Source organism: Oncorhynchus gorbuscha, linkage group LG23, assembly GCF_021184085.1.
Source record: "Oncorhynchus gorbuscha isolate QuinsamMale2020 ecotype Even-year linkage group LG23, OgorEven_v1.0, whole genome shotgun sequence".
Classification (NCBI taxonomy): domain Eukaryota; kingdom Metazoa; phylum Chordata; class Actinopteri; order Salmoniformes; family Salmonidae; genus Oncorhynchus; species Oncorhynchus gorbuscha.
This window is the reverse complement of record NC_060195.1, coordinates 17537622-17559719: the sequence shown is the minus strand read 5'-3', so window position 1 is coordinate 17559719 and position 22098 is coordinate 17537622. Positions and strand designations below refer to the sequence as shown.

Here is a 22098-nt window from a genome sequence, read left to right as displayed (position 1 = left end):
AATCTATTGATAAGTAAAAGTTATCAGTGCATCATTTTCCAACATGTTAGCATGAAAAGAAGAGCGATATATTGTAAAGGGTACGTTTGTGACAGGCTTTTGTTCATGATATTGTTGTACAAGTGATCATGTTTTGAGATACAAAAAAGGAGTAAAAGAGAATATAAAGATGTACAACGAATGGTCCTGCAAAAGGAAATGAAATTGCATTTCCATGAAATAAAAAATGTGTTAACTGAAAATGTACTAAGAATCATGTATGACCATGTACATTGTAACTTGAACATTCCGTATGCATTTGAAGATAGCCACAGTTTATTCGATATGTATCAGAAGTCAGTGGGCGCTGGCGGAAGTCTCGTTTCCTCTGCTGTGATTGGTTAAATCCCTATCGTCTTTTCTCGACGTTATGACGTTGCTAGTTTTGATAGGTCAGCGGGATACCTCACGTGTTGATACTGGAGTTTTGAATTTGAACCAGTGCGTTAGAACTCTTCCTGCGTCGCTGTAATTTTTAAACGAGCTACTAATTTTCGAGTGAACTATTTCGTCCAAACTTAAGTCATGTCTTTTTCAAGAGCTCCAGTGAAACGATTTAATGAAAATATCGGTAAGTTAAATAATTATTTAGCTGAGCAAACCTAGCCAACTAACGTTGCTTTCTTTGGTTTAGCTAACGTCGGCTGCTTTAAGTAATTTAGCCAGCTAATCTAACGTTAGTTAGCTAAAACGTTAGCTAGATTAGCGCTAATGTAGCTATCCAACAATCTTTTGTATACAATTGTTTACTAACTAGCTAGTTAACGTAAACGTTACTCTAATCCACCAAGCAAAGGGCAAAACGTCCACGTCGGTTACGGTAGTTAATTGGATACCTATGTTGATAGTCAATGCTTTTACACAGGCAGACCAATTCTGATATTTTTTTCTCTCACTTTTGACAATAATTGAGCAAAACATGAGAATTGGGCTGCTTGTGTTTTCATCATGTTTTGTACAGGCTGCGCCCCAGCACCGGGCACATATGAGCTGAAACCAGGAGAGGTGAAGGGACCTGCCTCTTTCCACCGATCAGAGCGCTTCAAACTGCTCAAAGCCAGTGGTGGTGAGTTTAACTGTCAGACATCTGAAGCTCTACTCTAAACAAAATGATTGTCATACCAAATAACTTTTTTTGACAGTAGATCTACACTACCTGTCAAGTTTTAGAACACGTCATTCAAGGGGTTTTCTTTATTTCTACTGTTTTCTACATTGTAGAATAATAATGAAGACATCAGAACTATGAAATAACACATGGAATCATGTACTAAACAAAAAGGTGTGAAATAAATCAAAATATATTTTCTATTTGTGATAATTCAAATGGCCACCTTTTGCCTTGACAGCTTTGTACAGTCTTGGCATTCTCTCAACTAGCTTCATGAGGTTGTCACCTGGAATGCATTTACATTAACAGGTGTGCCTTGTTAAATGTTGTGTAATTTCTTTCTTTAATGCGTTTGGGCCAATAAGTTGTGTTCTGACAAGGTAGGGGGGTGTACAGAAAACCCTATTTGGTAAAAGACCAAGTCCATATTATGGCAATAACAGCTCAAATAAGCAAAGAGAATGACGGTTCATTACTTTAAGACATGAAGTTCAGTCAATACTTAAATTTCAAGAACTATGAAAGTTTCTTGAAGTGTGGTCGCAAAAACCATCAAGCGCTATGATGAAACTGTCTCATGGGGACCGCCCCAGGAAAGGAATACCCAGAGTTACATCTGCTGTAGAGGATAAGTTCATTAGAGTTACCAGCCTCAGAAACTGTTCAGAGGAGACTGTGAATCAGGCCTTAATGGTCTAATTGCTGCAAAGAAACACTGCTAAATGACAGCAATGAGAAGAAGAGACCTTCTTGGGCCAAGAAACACGAGCAATGAACATTAGACCAGTGGAAATTTGTCTTGTGGTCTGGAGTCCAAACTTGTGATTTTTGGCTCCAACCGCCGTGCCTTTGTGAGATGCGTTGTGGGTGACCGGATGATCTCTGCATGTGTGTTTAACATCATAAAGAATGGAGGAGGAGGTGTTTTGCTGGTGACAATGTCTGATTTATTTAGAATTCAAGGCACACTTAACCAGCATGGTTACCAAAGCTTTCTGCAGCGATAAACCATCCCATCTGGTTTGTGCTTAGTAGGACCTCAACCTAATTGAGATGGTTTGGAATGAGTCGGACCTCAGAGTGAAGGAAAAGCAGCCAACAAGTGTTCAGCATATGTGGGAACTCCTTCAAGACTGTTGGAAAAGCATTCCAGGTGAAGCTGGTTGAGAGAATGCCAAGTGTACAAAGCTGCCATCAAGGCAAAGGGTGGCTATTTGAAGAATCTCAAATATAAAATATGTTTGGTTACTACATGATTCTGTGTTGTTTCATAGTTTTGATGTCTTCCCTGTTGTGCTGCAATGTAGAAAATAGTACAAATAAAGAAAAACCATTGAATGAGTAGGCGTTCCAAAACTTTTGACTGGTAGTGTACAGCCTAGATGTTTTTACTTTCTACACCATTGTAATTTCACAATTCTCTCCATTCAGCTCCTTTCATCCCACCACCATCTCCTTCTAAAGATGTTCCCATGTCACCTGTGGCTGTGCGTAGGACCATGTCTGTGGATGGCCTGGTAAGTTGGTGTTTATTTTTTATTTTATTGATTATCCACAAAATACAATATACATGCAGTGAAGCTGCTCAACAACTACACCACACCAGTCAACCAACAGACTCTCATTCAGAGTGACACAGAAGCATCCAGGGTCTGGCACTATTACATGTACAGTTGTGGCCAACACTTATGAGAATGACACAAATATTAATTATCACTAAGTGCTGCTTCAGTGTCTAGATATTTGTCACATGTTACTATGGAATACTGAAGTATAATTACAAGCATTTCATAAGTCTCAAAGGCTTTTATTGACAATTACATGAAGTTGATGCAAAGAGTCAATATTTGCAGTGTTGACCCTTCTTTTTCAAGACCTCTGCAATCCGCCCTGGCATGCTGTCAATTAACCTCTGGGCCACATCCTGACTGATGGCAGCCCAGTCTTGCAAAGTCCATGCTTGGAGTTTGTCATTATTTTTGTGTGTTTGTTTGTCCACCTGCCTCTTGAGGATTGACCACAAGTTCTCAATGGGATTAAGGTCTGGGGAGTATCCTGGCCATGGACCCAAAGTATCAATAATCTTTTCCCCCGAGCCACTTAGTTATCACTTTTGCCTTATGCGAAGGTGCTCCATCATGCTGGAAAAGGCATTGTTCATCACCAAACTGTTCCTGGATGGTTGGGAGAAGTTGCTCTCGGAGGATGTGTTGGTACCACTCTTTATCTATGGTTGTGTTCTTAGGCAAAATTGTGAGTGAGCCCACTCCCTTGGCTGAGAAGCAACCCCACACATGAATGGTATCAGGATACTTTACTGTTGGCATGACACAGGACTGATGGTCGCGCTCACCTTGTCTTCTCCGGACAAGCTTTTTTCCGGATGCCCCAAACAATGACTTTGCCCCAGTTCTCAGCAGTCCAATCCCTGTACCTTTTGCAGAATATCAGTCTGTCTCTGATGTTTTTCCTGGAGAGAAGTGGCTTCTTTGCTGCCCTTCTTGACACCAGGCCATCCTCCAAAAGTCTTCGCCTCACTGTGCATGCAGATGCACTCACACCTGCCTGCTGCCATTCCTGAGCAAGCTCTGTACTGGTCGTGCCTCGATCCCGCAGCTGAATCAACTTTAGGAGACGTTACTGGCGCTTGCTGGACTTGTCTTGGGCTCCCTGAAGCCTTCACAACAATTGAACCGCACTCCTTGGAAGTTCTTGATGATCCGATTAATGGTTGATTTAGGTGCAATCTTACTGGCAGCAATATCCTTTTGCCTGTGAAGCCATTGTTTTGCAAAGCAATGATGACGGCACGTGTTTCCTTGCAGGTAACCATGATTGACAGAGGAAGAACAATGATTCCAAGCACCACCCTCCTTTTGAAGCTTCCAGTCTGTTATTCGAACTCAACCAGCATGACAGAGTGATCTCCAGCCTTGTCCTTGTCAACACTCACATGTTTTTTGGGGGGGATTCAGTTCATTTGCATGGCATAGGGGACTTTACAATTCATTGAAATTCATCTGATCACTCTTCATAACAGTCTGGAGTATATACAAATTGTCATCATACAAACTGAGGCAGCAGACTTTGTGAAAATTAGGATTTGTCTCATTCTCAACTTTTGGCCACGACTGTGTGTTCTTGTGTGCCCTTATTTGAGTGGGTGAGTGTGTGTGTATATATGCATGTGTACACCTGCACGACATCAGCCCCAGGCAAACCGACATTAGCTGTAAAAACTCTGCCCCTCAGTTTCATTCAAATTTATGTTTTAGTAAGTTGGTGTTTACATAATAAACACATCCTCCCTGGTTGGCACAGCCACATCATCAAGATAACCTTGTCAGATTTGATAGTTTACTCTAGGAACTAAATGGAAGCAAACATAATGAAACTGGGAGGGACCTACTTGCATTTGTCGAATATAAACTCTTGTTTTCCTTGCGAAATGTTTTCTGTTTGGGGAAACCGTTTCTGTTTGCGAAATGTTTTGCAACTGAATCTGACTAATGGATACACCCCTGGTGCTTTAAAGGGATAGTTCAGGATTTTGAGCCCTTTATCTACTTCTCCAGAGTCAGATAACATAATGTAAACCATTTTTGTCTGTCCAGTATGTTCTCAACTAGCCTACCTGGTTAAATAAAGGTAGTATAAATGAAGGAAGCAAATGCTAACTAGTGTTAACGCAATGACTGAAATTCTACCGGAACACCTAGCCTGATAGTTTTTCTCATACTAGCTGATCCCATAGACTTAGTCATTGCGCTAACACTAGTTAGCAATAGCACTAATTCTAGTTGGCAGCTTCCTTCAAACTGAATGCATTGACGTAAAATAGTATCCATGAGTTCATCTGACTCTGGGGAAAGTAAATGAAGGGTTTCATTGTCAAAATCCTGAACTGTCCCTTGAACCTTAATGTAATGGCCCTCTCTAATTCATTCTTCCATTCCTCCTTCACCCAGGTTGATGGGTCCATGTCAAAGAAAGACCAGAGTGGCCAATCGATGCAGATGAAACAGCAGAAACTCCTGGAGAAAGAGGTAGCCTAGTTATACAGACTGGTTTGAGGAAAAAAAAAATATATATATATACACTGCTCAAAAAAATAAAGGGAACACTTAAGCAACACAATGTAACTCTAAGTCAATCACACTTCTGTGAAATCAAACTGTCCACTTAGGAAGCAACACTGATTGACAGTAAATTTCACATGCTGTTGTGCAAATGGAATAGACAACAGGTGGAAATTATAGGCAATTAGCAAGACACCCCCAATAAAGGAGTGGTTCTGCAGGTGATAACCACAGACCACTTCTCAGTTCCTATGCTTCCTGGCTGATGTTTTGGTCACTTTTGAATGCTGGCGATGCTTTCACTCTAGTGGTAGCATGAGATTAAGTTTACAACCCACACAAGTGGCTCCGGTAGTGCAGCTCATCCAGGATGGCACATCAATGCGAGCTGTGGCAAGGTTTGCTGTATCTGTTAGCGTTGTGTCCAGAGCATGGAGGCACTACCAGGAGACGGGCCAGTACATCAGGAGGGCAACAACCCAGCAGCAGGACCGCTACCTCCGCCTTTGTGCAAGGAGGAGCACTGCCAGAGCCCTGCAAAATGACCTCCAGCAGGCCACAAATGTGCATGTGTCTGCTCAAACGGTCAGAAACAGACTCCATGAGGGTGGTATGAGGGCCCAACGTCCACAGGTGGGGGTTGTGCTTACAGCCCAACACCGTGCAGGACGTTTGGCATTTGCCAGAGAACACCAAGATTGGCAAATTCGCCAGTGGCGCCCTGTGCTCTTCACAGATGAAAGCAGGTTCACACTGGGCATATGTGACAGACGTGATAGTCTGGAGACGCCGAGGAGAACGTTCTGCTGCCTGCAACATCCTCCAGCATGACCGGTTTGGTGGTGGGTCAGTCATGGTGTGGGGTGGCATTTCTTTGGGGGGGCCGCACAGTCCTCCATGTGCTCGCCAGAGGTAGCCTGACTGCCATTAGTTACCGAGATGAGATCCTCAGACCCCTTGAGACCATATGCTGGTGCAGTTGGCCCTGGGTTCCTCCTAGTGTAAGACGATGCTAGACCTCATGTGGCTGGAGTGTCAGCAGTTCCTGCAAGAGGAAGGCATTGATGCTATGGACTGGCCTGCCCGTTCCCCAGACCTGAATCCAATTGAACACATCTGGGACATCATGTCTCGCTCCATCCACCAACGCCATGTTGCACCACAGACTGTCCAGGAGTTGGCGGCTGCTTTAGTCCATGTCTGGGAGGAGAGCCCTCAGTAGACCATCCGCCACCTCATCAGGAGCATGCCCAGGTGTTGTAGGGAGGTCATACAGGCACGTGGAGGCCACACACACTACCTAGCCTAATTTTGACTTGTTTTAAGGACATTACATAAAAGTTTGATCAGCCTGTAGTGTGGTTTTCCACTTTAATTTTGAGTGTGACTCCAAATCCAGACCTCCATGGGTTGATACATTTAATTTCCATTGATACTTTGTGTGATTTTGTTGTCAGCACATTCAACTATGTAAAGAAAGAAGTATTTAATAAGAATATTTCATTCATTCAGATCTAGGATGTTATTTTAGTGTTCCCTTTATTTTTTTGAGCAGTGTATATTGTCTGTCCCAATAGCATACATACATTGTCAGTGTTACCAGTTAAATGAGAATTAGTGACGAGACTTATAATGGATGTGGACGAGGTCGACCGATTATGAATTTTCAACGCTGATACCGATTTATTGGAGGAACAAAAAAAGCAGATACAGATTAATTGGCCTATTTATTTTTTAAATTATTTTTTAAATTTATTTGTAACCATGACAATTACAACAATACTGAATGAACACTTATTTTAACTTAATATAATGCATCAATAAAATACATTTAGCCTCATAATGAAACATGTTAAATTTGGTTTAAATAATGCAACAAAAAAAATTGGAGAAGAAAGTAAAAGTGCAATATGTGCCATGTAAGAAAGCTAACGTTTAAGTTCCTTGCTCAGAACATGAAAACATATGAAAGCTGGTGGTTCCTTTTAACATGAGTCTTCAATATTCCCAGGTAAGAAGTTTGAGTTATTATAGTTGTAGTTATTATAGGAATTATAGGACTATTTCTCTCTATACCATTTGTGTTTCATATACCTTCGACTATTGGATGTTCTTATAGGCACTTTTGTATTGCCAGTGTAACAGTATAGCTTCCGTCCCTCTCCTCGCTCGAACCAGGAACACAGCGACAACGGCCATCCTCGAAGCAGCGTTACCCATGCAGAGCAAGGGGAACAACCACTCCAAGTCTCAAAGCGAATGACGTTTGAAACACTATTAGCACACACCCCGCTAACTAGCTAGTCATTTCACATCGGTTACTCCAGCCTAATCTTGGGAGTTGATAGGCTTGAAGTCATAAACAGTGCAATGCTTGAAGCATTGCGAAGAGCTGTTGGCAAAATGCACGAAAGTGAGGTTTGAATGAATGCTTACGAGCCTGCTGCTGCCTACCACCGCTCAATCAGACTGCTCTATCAAATCATAGACTTAATTTATAACATAATAACATAGAAATACGAGCCTTAGGTTATTAATGGTCAAATCCGCAAACTATCATTTCGAAAACAAAACGTTTATTTCAGTGAAATATGGAACCGTTACGTATTTTATCTAACGGATGGCATCCTTAAGTCTAAATATTGCTGTTACATTGCAAAACCTTAAATGTTATGTCACAATTACGTAAAATTCTGGGAAATTAGTTCGCAATGAGCCAGGCTGCCCAAACTGTTGCATATACCCTGACTCTGCGTGCAATGAACGCAAGTGAAGTGACACAATTTCACCTGGTTAATATTGCCTGCTAACCTTTCTTTTAGCTAAATATGCAGGTTTAAAAAATATATACTACTTTGCATTGATTTTAAGAAAGGCATTGATGTTTATGGTTAGGTACACATTGGAGCAACAACAGTCCTTTTTTGCGAATGCGCATCGATTAGATGCAATGCAGGACACGCTATATAAACTAGTAATATCATCAACCATGTGTAGTTAACTAGTGATTATGATTGATTGTTTTTTATAAGAGAAGTTTAATGCTAGCTTGCAACTTACCGTGGCTTCTTACTGCATTTGCGTAACAGGCAGGCTCCTCGTGAGGCAGGTGGTTAGAGCGTTGGACTAGTTAACCGTAAGGTTGCAAGATTGAATCCCCGAGCTGACAAGGTAAACATCTGTCATTCTGCCCCTGAACAAGGCAGTTAACCCACCGTTCCTAGGCTGTCATTGAAAATAAGAATGTGTTCTTAACTGACTTCGCTCGTTAAATAAAGTTGTAAAATATATTTAAAAAAATAAAACGGCAAAATCGGCGTCCAAAAATACAGATTTCCGATTGTTATGAAAACTTGAAATCGGCCATTCTGATTAATCGGTCGACCTCTAAAGTGGACACAAGGTTTTCCAGTTATCACAGCTGCTGTGACTTACCTTACTGCACGCCTTATTTTCTTCCTTCAATCTAATGCACTGATCCACCCTGTCTCCTCCCTCCCTCCTGTAGATCCGGTCCCTGGTGCAGCAGCGTGGGGAGCAGGACAGGCGCCTGGTAACCCTGGAGGAGGAGCTGAGGAAGGTGGAGGCCAAGCTGTTGTCTGCGGTCAGGGAGAAGACTGGTCTGGCAGCTAACGTCACCACCCTGGAGAGACAGCTGGCTGAGCTTAAGAAGACTAACGAGTTCCTCAAGAACAAGGTAATGTGGTGGTTGATGGTAGTGAAATGTTGGTATGCTCAACTCAATGGGTTGCTTTCCTAACAGATTTGGTCAAGTGCTGAAATTAAAAGCTATTTCAATGGAGAATCTCCATTTTTAAGAATGCTTTTTCGTCTTGGACAAGGCTTAATCTGTGCTTGGGAAACCGGCCCAATGGTCTTAAAGCAAAAGTATTTAACTGCATGGTTAGAAAGGTATAATAAACTGGTTATGGGTTATCTGGGTCTAGTTGACAAAACAATACTGTTATTGGGTACTACCCCTCCCCCCCAACTTGTTCAATTAGAAATGTTCACATTTTCTGTTTGTACCGTGTTTTGTAAATGTCTGATTGTGTTGTGTTCCACCAGGTTTCTGCAGACACCACTAAGAAGAGGATCCAGTCTCTGTCTATGGAGCTGATGGAGGCCAGAAACAAATTGGACGTCAATGACAAGGTATACCCAAAGTGTTCAAATTTTCAGATTGAAATATGCTGTATAGAACATACTACTATGTCAAATAAATTACTACGTTGGCTCTATTCATGGTATTTCTATCTGCCAGGTTTGGCTCTGCCGTGTCTTTGGCTAGGGGGCATGGCAGTGTTGTCTTTGGCTATGCCGGATTAAGTAATATGACATGCTAGTCTATAAAATAATTTATCCGTAATTACTATTACCTGATTGAGCTAATCAAGTAAAGATAATTAATGAGAGAGTCGGGCAACACAAAATAATATTTATAGAGCTGTTATCTCCCGAATAAACTCTTAAAGACCTAGTAATAGTTTACATCAATAGCAGTCAATATTAATCGTCATCTTAATTCAGTCTCATCTGAAAGTTGTAAATTATTGGTTATCTGCACGAACCCTGGCTAACAATCAGCAATACAAAATTGGGTTTAATTATTTATTTACTAAATAGTCACACAGAATTACACATGCATATAATTAAATCATAACTTGATTACAAATTACTTCATAAAGGAAAACGTCCCTAGCAGGCGGAACAGATATGACAGCTTGTTACACAAATGAAAAGGGCTGGGTTTGAGTGAAAGAGTGGAAAGACTGAGGGACACAGGGAGAAGCTGTGCTGTCTTAAATACAGTATATGATGCATTCTAAATTACCGCTCATTTGGAAAAGGAAAATACAATAAATATTTATTCTGAGCTGCGTTTCAGTAGGTTGGTGGTAGATGGAAGACCGTGTTGCCAAACCGAGTCCTCTGTCCTTTGAATAAGGTCTCTGGTGGTCAATTGGATAAGTTGTAGTAGTGTCGTTGTGCGACAGATGGGATACTCTTGTCTGTTCCTTCCTAACCCTCGTTTGCAGCTGCTGTTGATAACTCAACGGCTAGGAGGTATCACTTCTGTAGTGAATAAGAGTTCAAAGTTCATACCATTTGCAACCGAAGCTCACACTGATGTTGGTTTCGTTCTGTAGTTATTACCTGAACCGTTCTGACATCGGACCGTTGTCCTACATCCTTGGAACAGGAGGTTATACTGTCGTCAAGGGCTTATATAGGAAGGGAGAGGAGGGCGTGCTTGAACAGTTTTATACCCCATGTCCCTTCACAGGGGCGGGCCACTGATTGAGCAGAGCCCTATCTTATGAAAACCCTAATCTTACATTCAGAAGCTAAAATCACATTTCATCCCATCACAAATCATTTCATATTCAAACATTTAAATTGAACAACGATTCCATGTGAATCCGATAACTCTGTGTAGACTTTCCACTGTAGAGTTTGTCATCTTATCATTGATAATGTCTCAGATGACAACCGAACTGACATCATATTCATTAAGTACCACTGCATATGTTCAATTGTTCGGATTACCAGAATATAGTTCACTTCCTCCCACCTTCTGTTGTTCCCAGAATCTCTGTTAACCAATTTTCTTACAAATGTAACATCAGTAGGGTAGAGAGAGGAAAAAGTGGGGAAGATTTATTTATGACTGTCATACACCTACCCCCAGGCCAACGTCATGACCTCTCTATTCATCACATTTCTATCTGCAAGGTTTGGTGACTGAATGTGGCCCTGTTCACACACCATTTACTATCCTGTCTATCTAGAGTGGTGTTTGCCTTACACACCTCTTTCGCTCTAAATTATTAATGTGTGTGCTGATATTGTGTTTTTGTTCAGGAGCTGAGTTTCCTGCAGGTGTAGTATGGATGGTTGAGTGACTGACAGTTGTTGTCCTATCAGGAGCTGAGTTTCCTCCAGATCAGTACAGAGGGCCAGGTGAAGTTGCTGGAGACAGACCTGGAGGCAGCCAGAGCTACACTCACCGCCCTGAGGGAGAGGAACAAGGACCTGGGTGAGAACGCCTGATCTCACTGACACCTCATTTACATTATATTTACATTTAAGTCATTTAGCAGACGCTCTTATCCAGAGCGACTTACAAATTGGTGCATTCACCTTATGACATCCAGTGGAACAGCCACTTTACAATAGTGCATCTAAATCTTTTAAGGGGAGGGGGGTGAGAAGGATTACTTTATCCTATCCTAGGTATTCCTTAAAGAGGTGGGGTTTCAGGTGTCTCCGGAAGGTGGTGATTGACTCCGCTGTCCTGGCGTCGTGAGGGAGTTTGTTCCACCATTGGGGGGCCAGAGCAGCGAACAGTTTTGACTGGGCTGAGCGGGAACTGTACTTCCTCAGTGGTAGGGAGGCGAGCAGGCCAGAGGTGGATGAACGCAGTGCCCTTGTTTGGGTGTAGGGCCTGATCAGAGCCTGGAGGTACTGAGGTGCCGTTCCCCTCACAGCTCCGTAGGCAAGCACCATGGTCTTGTAGCGGATGCGAGCTTCAACTGGAAGCCAGTGGAGAGAGCGGAGGAGCGGGGTGACGTGAGAGAACTTGGGAAGGTTGAACACCAGACGGGCTGCGGCGTTCTGGATGAGTTGTAGGGGTTTAATGGCACAGGCAGGGAGCCCAGCCAACAGCGAGTTGCAGTCACCTCATCGTTAACCTGCCTAGTGCTTATCAATCAATCAAATGTTTTTTATACAGGACATTTCTTACCAACAAAATCTAGTTCAAAGTCCTAAACTAATAAAGGTGAGAAAGATTAACACAATTTCAAATTAAAAGATGGATTAAAATAGTCAAACAAGCCTGTGTTGACACCTTACCCCTAATACAGTACCTGGCTTAGTTGGACAAAAAAAAGTTTATTTATTTATTTAATGTTTGGTTTTCAGAGGACCTCCACCATGACACCAAAGTCCAGAATGAGGAGCTGGAGAATGATATGGATACGCTGCAAGGTAAGTTGTGTGTTTATGTCCATTCTCCCATCCTCTGTATAATTACTCCTTTAGATGGTATGATTCTAACCATGTGTGCTGTATCCCTGTTTCTCAGCTTTGGTCCAGGAGCTGAGAGAGGAGGTCAATGTTCTTCAGGGTTACCTGGACACAGCCAACGACCACATCCAGGTACTAATATACTGGTCACTGAGGGAAGAAACATGTAAGGAGAGACCCACACATCCAGGAACTAATATACTGGTCACTGAGGGAAGAAACATGTAAGGAGACACACATCCAGGAACTAATATACTGGTCACTGAGGGAAGAAACATGTAAGGAGACACACATCCAGGAACTAATATACTGGTCACTGAGGGAAGAAACATGTAAGGAGAGACCCACACATCCAGGAACTAATATACTGGTCACTGAGGGAAGAAACATGTAAGGAGACACACATCCAGGAACTAATATACTGGTCACTGAGGGAAGAAACATGTAAGGAGAGACCCACACATCCAGGAACTAATATACTGGTCACTGAGGGAAGAAACATGTAAGGAGAGACCCACACATCCAGGAACTAATATACTGGTCACTGAGGGAAGAAACATGTAAGGAGACACACATCCAGGAACTAATATACTGGTCACTGAGGGAAGAAACATGTAAGGAGAGACCCACACATCCAGGAACTAATATACTGGTCACTGAGGGAATAAACATGTAAGGAGAGACTCACACATCCAGGAACTAATATACTGGTCACTGAGGGAAGAAACATGTAAGGAGACACACACATCCAGGAAATAATATTCTTGTCACTGAGGGAAGAAACATGTAAGGAGACACACGCATCCAGGAACTAATATACTGGTCACTGAGGGAATAAACATGTAAGGAGACACACACATCCAGGAACTAATATACTGGTCACTGAGGGAATAAACATGTAAGGAGAGACCCACACATCCAGGAACTAGAGGGAAGAAACATGTAAGGAGACACACACATCCAGGAAATAATATCAATTTGTAAGTCGCTCTGGATAAGAGCGTCTGCTAAATGACTTAAATGTAAATGTAATATGCTTGTCACTGAGGGAAGAAACATGTAAGGAGAGACACACACAAAGCAAGTCAAATGAAACTAGTTCAGACAGGACAAACCATTCGATAAGGGAGAGGAATGGTAATATTTTTTTAAATCTCAAAGGGAATGTTTCCAATTCTTTGGGGAGGGCTTAATAAGGGAGGGATAGAAAGGAGAGGTTGATGATTAAACTGTGGAGGGAGGGAACAAGAGATGAAATACTAACATTTTAAAACATTTATTTAGCCTTTATTTAACTATGCAAGTCAGTTAAGAACATATTCTTATTTTACAATGACTGCCTAACCCGGATTACGCTGGGCCAATTGTGCACTGCCCTATGGGACTTCTGATCACGGCCGGTTGTGAGCCCGGGATCGAACAAGGGTCTGTAGTGACGCCTATAACACAGATGCTGCGCCACTCGGGAGTCTGTTAAACATACTGTTTACTGAGGGAAGAAATGTGTATGGAGAAACTACTTGACTGGTCCATGATCATGCTTACATCGGGTTTTCAACGTAGACAGAAAATAGTTCTAATTGAGGCTGTTATAACATGCTATTGTGTCTCCTTAGGATCTGCGTATGAAGCTTCATGGGAAGACCGAGATGGTGAACAGCATCTCTGAGTCTCAGCAGGAGAAACTGGGGTGAGCAAATGCACATGTCCTCCCTGAACAACTTCTTTCAGAATCATTGAAATTCGGGGTTTATTTTTCTGTCCACGTTGAAATTGATGACATCAGTTTCCAAGTTGTCTTGGTTGACCTGCAAAACAACAGCTGATCTCACACCATGTCCTTTTCTCTCAGCCATCTTGAGCAGAAACTTGAGCAGTGCACCGCGGAGCTTGAAAACTCTCAGAACACTCTCCGTCAGAAGGAGGAGGAGTCAGAGAAACGTCAGCAGGACCTGCAGGCTTCCCGTGATGCTTTGCAGGAGACTGAGAAGCTTCTGGAGCGGCGGGAGGCGGAGCTGATGTCCTCCCAGAAGGCATTGGGAGAGATGGAGGTACAGATGCAACGGGCCAACCAGGAAGTTTCTGACTCCCAGATTGCAGTGCGGCAGCAAGAGGCGGAGCTAGTGCGGCTGCGAGAGGTGCTGAGGAGGACAGGGGAGGAGCTGGATGACAAAGTAGCTCACCTGGAAGAGAAGTGCAAGGTCCTGGAGGAGGAGAGCGGTAAACAAACAATCCTAGTCCCTAATTTATATTACTGACATACCCTAAAGTACTAGACTCTTGATGGTTCCTTGTAGATCTGAAATAATGGCTATAATGGGAACTTATCTTAAGCAGATTTATCAGGAATTTTGGATCTTACCCTTTTCCAGTTTTCCTGAAGGGTCAGGTTTTGGGGTATTGTTTCTAGGTTGTTGTTATCATTGTGGGCTCTATTCAAGTGTCTGTGTATCTGTCTTTAGTTAATAGCCAGGGGAGAGTGGAGGAGCTGAAGGCAGAGCTGAGCCTCCTGCGGGAGAACAGGAGGAGTGAGGAGGAGGTGCAGGAGCAGCTGGAGCAGACATACACCTCCCTGGCTGAGGAGCTGAAGCAGGAAAAGGTTAGTGGTGTTGGGGATGACTTGAATCTAATATGGCACCCATTAAAATCCTACATCTGACTCCTCTCGTTCTCCCTAGGAGCATGCAGCCTCCCTGGCCTCAGTGCTGGAGAGGGTGAGGGAGGAGACAGAGGAGGAAAGAAAACAGTTGGAGGATGAGTTGGAGGAGGCTCTAGGAGTGCTGTCAGTTCTGGAGTTGCAGGATGAGCGGAGAGGGGAGGCTCTACAGGGTCTCCAACAGGAGAAGACTGAGTTGGAGAGAGAGCTGACTGAGGCCAGAGCACTGCTAGACAGGTGAGTCTGGAGGTTTAACGCGGAACTAAAAACATGAATGAAATGCGCTTTGCTTTGCTTTTAACATCCTTTGAAATAGTGTTTCAAATAAGAGAAGTTGGTTGGCTGGAGTTGCCGTGGAGTTTAGCTACAGGTTTAGCTGAATCGAAGACTGCATCCCAAATAGTTACTCATTATGCAGGGCTTGACTGAAAGCTCGAGTCACTTGTCGCCGCCGAGCGCAGTGGGACAAGGACATCCCAGCCAGTGGGATTGATGAAGACGACCGGCGCCCCCGGGGATTGGTGAAGACGACCGGCGCCCCCGGGGATTGGTGAAGACGACCGGCGCCCCCGGGGATTGGTGAAGACGACCGGCGCCCCCGGGGATTGGTGAAGACGACCGGCGCCCCCGGGGATTGGTGAAGACGACCGATTGGTGAAGACGACCGGCGCCCCGGGGGATTGGTGAAGACGACCGGCGCCCCGGGATTGGTGAAGACGACCGGCGCCCCGGGGATTGGTGAAGACGACCGGCGCCCCCGGGGATTGGTGAAGACGACCGGCGCCCCCGGGGATTGGTGAAGACGACCGGCGCCCCGGGATTGGTGAAGACGACCGGCGCCCCCGGGATTGGTGAAGACGACCGGCGCCCCGGGGATTGGTGAAGACGACCGGCGCCCCGGGGATTGGTGAAGACGACCGGCGCCCCGGGATTGGTGAAGACGACCGGCGCCCCGGGGATTGGTGAAGACGACCGGCGCCCCCGGGGATTGGTGAAGACGACCGGCGCCCCCGGGGATTGGTGAAGACGACCGGCGCCCCCGGGGATTGGTGAAGACGACCGGCGCCCCCGGGGATTGGTGAAGACGACCGGCGCCCCGGGGATTGGTGAGGACGACCGGCGCCCCGGGATTGGTGAGGACGACCGGCGCCCCCGGGGATTGGTGAGGACGCGCCCCGGGATTGGTGAGGACGACCGGGCCCCGGGGATTGGTGAAGACGACCGGCGCCCCCGGGGATTGGTGAGGACGACCGGCGCCCCGGGGATTGGTGAAGACGACCGGCGCCCCGGGGATTGGTGAGGAGACCGGCGCCCCGGGGATTGGTGAGGACGACCGGCGCCCCCGGGATTGGTGAGGACGACCGGCGCCCCGGGGATTGGTGAGGAGACCGGCGCCCCCGGGGATTGGTGAGGACGACCGGCGCCCCCGGGGATTGGTGAGGACGACCGGCGCCCCCGGGGATTGGTGAGGACGACCGGCGCCCCCGGGGATTGGTGAGGACGACCGGCGCCCCCGGGGATTGGTGAGGACGACCGGCGCCCCCGGGGATTGGTGAGGACGACCGAATTGGTGAGGACGACCGGCGCCCCCGGGGATTGGTGAGGACGACCGGCGCCCCCGGGGATCGGTGAGGACGACCGGCGCCCCCGGGGATTGGTGAAGACGGCTTGTGCCTGTCAATGCAATACAATTATTCTCTGACGCGGTCTACAGAAATTGGGAGACAATCTGATCCAATCAGTATATTCTTGATATTGCGATTTTACTTTTTTACTTGTCCATTCGGGCAACTTAAATCTATATTCTGCTTCCCTGACAAATGTTTTTTTTTCTTATACTGGGAAAGCGGACAAGTGTTAATGTCGAGCCCTGTTATGTGACTAAGATTAGGAATTCTGCACCTCCCCTTTGCTCACTGTTCCTTTCAACGTTGTGTGTTGTATCTCCATCCAGGAGGAGCAGTGACGTGCAGGTGGTACACTCTACCATGAGGAGCCTGCAGGAGGAACACACCACCTCCCTCAGCAAGATAGGAGACCTGGCCACTGAACTGGAGAGGTGCGGAGTTGACCTGTTGACCTGTTTTTTTTTAATGTGTTTAAAGGGAAAAAACCCACATTCATTCTTGTTTCACTAAAGATAACTTTTGATGGATGAAAACATCTTAAACTTAATTTTAAGTGAACTGTCCCTTTAACTTTGGGTTAAAGTATTAGCAGTCATGGCTCTGTAAAAGCTGATTTATGGTCAATCGGGTTCTGCAGTGTCAGTACAGCGTTAATGACAGTTCAGGGCAGTCTAACTTCTTGCTGTTGTCTTGGAGTAAGTGAGTTTGTGTTTATACAGGACGTACTGCCCCCACCTACCGCCAATGCAGAGATATATGGAGCTCTCTGCATTGCAATTTGTTTGGCGGGAGATGCATGGCATCGCAGTACGGAGCTTGATTTGGCCTCCAGAGGCCCTGCAATTGTCACACCCTCCGTACAGAGCCTCCACATCACATCCCCAGATCAAGCATAAATCTGCTTTAAGACTTCAAAATGTGTATTTTGTTCCACCAGCTTCAGGCAGGCCCTGAAGGGAGCAGAGGAGAGGGGTAGAGCGCTGGAGGAAGAGGTGGAGAGGGTGACGAAGCAGATGAAAGAAGAGATGGAGAGAGTGAATCAGTGTAAAGAGGTGGAGGTGAAGAAAGTGAGGGAGGAGATGGAGGGGGAGCAGGAGAAACATCTAGCTGACCAGCAGGCTCAGGAGAAAGCAAGAGCAGAGTATGCAAGGTGAGCTCATAATGCTTCTCAATATTTGGTGATTGAATGTGCAACCTCTGACGCTCTCCCTTCTCTCGGTCCCCCACCTCCCCTCTAGAATGCTGTTGTCGGCACAGACTCGTCTAGCTCAGAGAGATGAGGAGATGAAGAGGGCTGAGGAGGAGGTGCAGAGACAGCTGCAGGAGGAGAGGATGGAGAAAGAGGAGGTTCAAAGGCTACTGGAGAAGGAGAAGGAAGAGAGGGAGGTGCAGAGAAGAGACTTGAAGCAATGGATGTCAGAGGAGGTGGGGAGGCTAGAGAGACGGGTGGAGGTGTTAGAGGAGGAGAAGCTAGCTCTTCAGTGCTTGGTAGGAGAGGTTGAAAAGGAGAAACTGAGCCTTCACAACCAGTTGGAGAAGATGGAGGATCAGGTAAAGAAAGATCTGCCCTGTCTAGAGACCCACATGGAGGTAGAGAAAGAGAGGGATGAACTGAAAACGGTAGTGGAGAAGTTTGAAATAGACAAACGGGGCCTTCAGGACCAGGTAGAACTAATACACAACCGACTGATGAAGGCAGAAGAACAGAGAGCGAGTCTCCAAAACCAGTTAGAACTGATGGAAGAGAAGGTTTCTCTCCAGAGCCAGGTGGACCCAGTTGTCCAGGAGAAGGTTTCTCTCCAGAGCCAGGTGGACCCAGTTGTCCAGGAGAAGGTTTCTCTCCAGAGCCAGGTGGACCCAGTTGTCCAGGAGAAGGTGACTCTCCAGAGCCAGGTGGACCCAGTTGTCCAGGAGAAGGTGACTCTCCAGAGCCAGGTGGACCCAGTTGTCCAGGAGAAGGTGACTCTCCAGAGCCAGGTGGACCCAGTTGTCCAGGAGAAGGTGACTCTCCAGAGCCAGGTGGACCCAGTTGTCCAGGAGAAGGTGACTCTCCAGAGCCAGGTGGACAAGGAGGTGGTTTCTCTCCAGAGCCAGGTGGACCCAGTTGTCCAGGAGAAGGTGACTCTCCAGTGGGAGATGGAGGAACAGAGAAGAGACTTCCAGAGACAGCTGGTGGCAACTCGGGACAAGAGGTGAGGAGGACCAGGAAGCACTTACTGGGCTGTGAAGATCAGGGCCTGTATTCATGAACTGTCTGAGTGTGGTTCTTGGATCAGTTTCCCCATCAGTTTTCAGATGAATGAATAAATGCAATTGCATGGACAGGGGAACTGACCCTGGAGCCACACCCTACTCTGAGACCTTGTGAATACGCACCCAGATCATCAAGTAGAAGACAATGGTATTATAACACCAAAGGATAGGCTCTCAATACACTGTTCCAACTCTGTCCTTTCGTCTCTCAGTGATGCAGAGACAGAACACTGGAGGAGACGGTACGAGGAGCTCTACACTAAGGTCAAGCCCTTCCAGGTCAGTCACAGCAGAGGCAAGGGGTCACCACTGCCGCATTATGGGAAATGTAGTTCCTCTGAGATGTTTTCTTGTGTGTTGCTGCCAATGGTCATGTATATTTCCCCATATGAATAGAAGGGGTACGCCCATCATTGACTTAAACGGGGGAGAGCCCGTTCTACTGTTTCAAATTCTATGTTCCCACATCTCTCCCTCCGGTTGGTCTGGCCCTGCAGGAGCAGCTGAATGGGTTTGCTGCAGAACGGGACGCGCTACTGAATGAGAATGGGGCAAACCAGGAGGAGCTGACCCGGCTCGCGGACGCCTACGCTCGTCTGCTGGGCCACCAGAACCAGAAACAGAAGATCAGACACGTGGTGAAGCTCAAAGATGAGAACGTCTCCCTCAAACAGGTCAGATGCCTCCGTCTGGTTTACAGATTTACATACATTTACATTTAAGTCATTTAGCAGACGCTCTTATCCAGAGCGACTTACTGTATAAGCATGGGCTATATTAGAGTTAACAAAATATGATTATAGCAACACACACACTTTAGTTCCACTATTGACCATTGTTTTCATATATCCACTTCTTTTAAATCCATGAAGGGAATGGTGTTGGTAAAAGCTTGTTGGGTGTACTACAGTCTGACATGATTGTAAAGTGCGTGTGTGTGTGTAGGAGCTGTCTAAGCTGCGTGCCCAGGTGTCTCGTCAGAAGGGAGGCCAGCCCCAACGCAGGGTTGACCCCATCAAAGCCTTGAACCACCTGGACAGCAAGGAGAACGAGCAGCCTGCTGCTGCACCTCTCAGACAGGGTGAGTACACACCAGCGTTGTTTTTCGTGAGTCTGACAGTATTTGGCAGATTTTTAAAGACATATAAACCGTCACATGAACATTGTCTGACAGAAAATATCCTGATGAATATCAATCACATTGGCTGCATGGCAGTTGGTTCAGGTTGTCTTTCAATGGCATCACCTCTACTCTGCCTGTGTTCATGTATTTTATGAATGCTATTTCTAGATGAATCTGCCCAAGAACTGACAAATGTCCACTAATGCCTGTTTGCGTAGGGTATAGCTAGCTTCAAGATAGCTAGCTACAGGTGTCTGGTCTTAATTTGAGCTAGATTGCTATAGCGGGAAAATAATCCTGCAGCAATGGGAAATGTGGATTATAATTAATGGACATTTTTGTTGGGGCTGATACATTTTTTTGTTAGGGAAAATCAAGTCTGAAAAATTGAGTTGAAATTGCAAACTTCTGAAGCTTTAAAAAAAAACTGAAATGTACCCCTCATCAGAGGACTAAATAAATGTAACTGGACTAAATAAAAGTAACTCTAATCCTGTCTTTTAGGAAACCGCTGTTGAAAGGTAAACAATGGACAGACCCTCATAGAAAGCACCAACTGTCCTGGGTGAACAGGAGTCAAGAGGATGTTGAGTCAAGAGGATGTCATGGTCTTGCCTAATATTTAATTGTCATTTGATACCAAATGCTCTGAAAAGCTACTTGATGAATCTACAAGGGGGGTGGGGGTGTTTGCAACCCTGTATATGTTTTAGCAGATACAAAGGCCTTTATCTTTCCATCCTATAGAGCAATTATGTCAGTACCAGTATGAAACATGGCCGTCATTCTTTTGCTACAGCATTCATATTAAGCACAATGTTTGTTTTCTTCAACATAACATAGTTGTGTATAATGCAAATACACTGTACATGTTTAGCTCTATTAATTTACATTTAGTTTGTTTGAGTCATTCCCATCTTTTTTCCAGTAGATGGGAATGTAAGTTCTCTTTTCACTGGTTTACCTTTTTACTGTCGTCCAACAGCCTGACTCTTGTAAATAAAGCCCCACATGTTCTCTCTTCCTTCACACTGAGAGAAGCGGGAAGATTGTTTTAAATAAATGTAGGGAGTGTGTTTTTGATGTGGGATCATTCCATACACGCCTCTTGACATTACTGTTATACCCTGCCTGACATGGGCCTGTTGACGTTACTGTTATACCCTGCCTGACATGGGCCTGTTGACGTTACTGTTATACCTTGCCTGACATGGGCCTGTTGACGTTACTGTTATACCTTGCCTGACATGGGCCTGTTGACGTTACTGTTATACCTTGCCTGACATGGGCCTGTTGACGTTACTGTTATACCTTGCCTGACATGGGCCTGTTGACGTTACTGTTATACCTTGCCTGACATGGGCCTGTTGACGTTACTGTTATAGCTTGCCTGACATGGGCCTGTTGACGTTACTGGTATACCTTGCCTGACATGGGCCTGTTGACGTTACTGGTATACCCTGCCTGACATGGGCCTGTTGACGTTACTGTTATAGCTTGCCTGACATGGGCCTGTTGACGTTACTGTTATACCTTGCCTGACATGGGCCTGTTGGCGTTACTGTTATACCTTGCCTGACATGGGCCTGTTGGCGTTACTGTTATACCTTGCCTGACATGGGCCTGTTGACGTTACTGTTATACCTTGCCTGACATGGGCCTGTTGACGTTACTGTTATACCCTGCCTGACATGGGCCTGTTGACGTTACTGTTATACCTTGCCTGACATGGGCCTGTTGACGTTACTGTTATACCCTGCCTGACATGGGCCTGTTGACGTTACTGTTATACCTTGCCTGACATGGGCCTGTTGACGTTACTGTTATACCTTGCCTGACATGGGCCTGTTGACGTTACTGTTATACCTTGCCTGACATGGGCCTGTTGACGTTACTGTTATACCTTGCCTGACATGGGCCTGTTGACGTTACTGTTATACCTTGCCTGACATGGGCCTGTTGACGTTACTGTTATACCCTGCCTGACATGGGCCTGTTGACGTTACTGTTATACCTTGCCTGACATGGGCCAGTTGACGTTACTGTTCTTCCCTGCCTGACATGGGCCTGTTGACGTTACTGTTATACCTTGCCTGACATGGGCCTGTTGACGTTACTGTTATACCTTGCCTGACAAGGTATACTTCGTCCGCCCACGTGTTCTCGCACACCCCGAG

The 22098-nt window shown here is 45.4% G+C and overlaps 1 protein-coding gene across 3 annotated transcripts; it reads left to right on the top strand.

The window, feature by feature from the left end:
• The first annotated feature begins 454 nt into the window (after positions 1-454).
• On the top strand, positions 455-20997 carry LOC124011320 (hyaluronan mediated motility receptor-like). 3 transcript variants are annotated; one of them, XM_046324568.1, is made up of 21 exons: positions 455-610; positions 1001-1105; positions 2582-2667; positions 5119-5196; positions 8738-8926; positions 9298-9384; positions 11158-11269; positions 12157-12222; positions 12320-12393; positions 13878-13951; positions 14114-14481; positions 14724-14860; positions 14940-15154; positions 16872-16976; positions 17483-17695; positions 17784-18564; positions 18607-18737; positions 19011-19077; positions 19296-19472; positions 19744-19879; positions 20426-20997. In XM_046324568.1, exons 1-21 carry the CDS (start codon positions 565-567, stop codon positions 20437-20439), a joined length of 3261 nt encoding a protein of 1086 aa, XP_046180524.1. In that variant the 5' UTR covers positions 455-564; the 3' UTR covers positions 20440-20997. The 3 variants fall into 3 exon arrangements, with proteins under 3 accessions (XP_046180524.1, XP_046180523.1, XP_046180522.1); XM_046324567.1 differs by having other exon boundaries at positions 17784-18606; positions 18640-18737; XM_046324566.1 differs by having other exon boundaries at positions 17784-18737.
• Positions 20998-22098: the final 1101 nt, after the last annotated feature.

Coding starts and splice junctions, on each gene's coding strand:
- LOC124011320 (XM_046324566.1), top strand. CDS start 565: ATGTCTTTTTCAAGAGCTCCAGTGAAACGATTTAATGAAAATATCG. Junction 14,482..14,723: donor GGTCCTGGAGGAGGAGAGCG/GTAAACAAACAA, acceptor ATCTGTCTTTAG/TTAATAGCCAGGGGAGAGTG. Junction 17,696..17,783: donor GCAAGAGCAGAGTATGCAAG/GTGAGCTCATAA, acceptor CCTCCCCTCTAG/AATGCTGTTGTCGGCACAGA.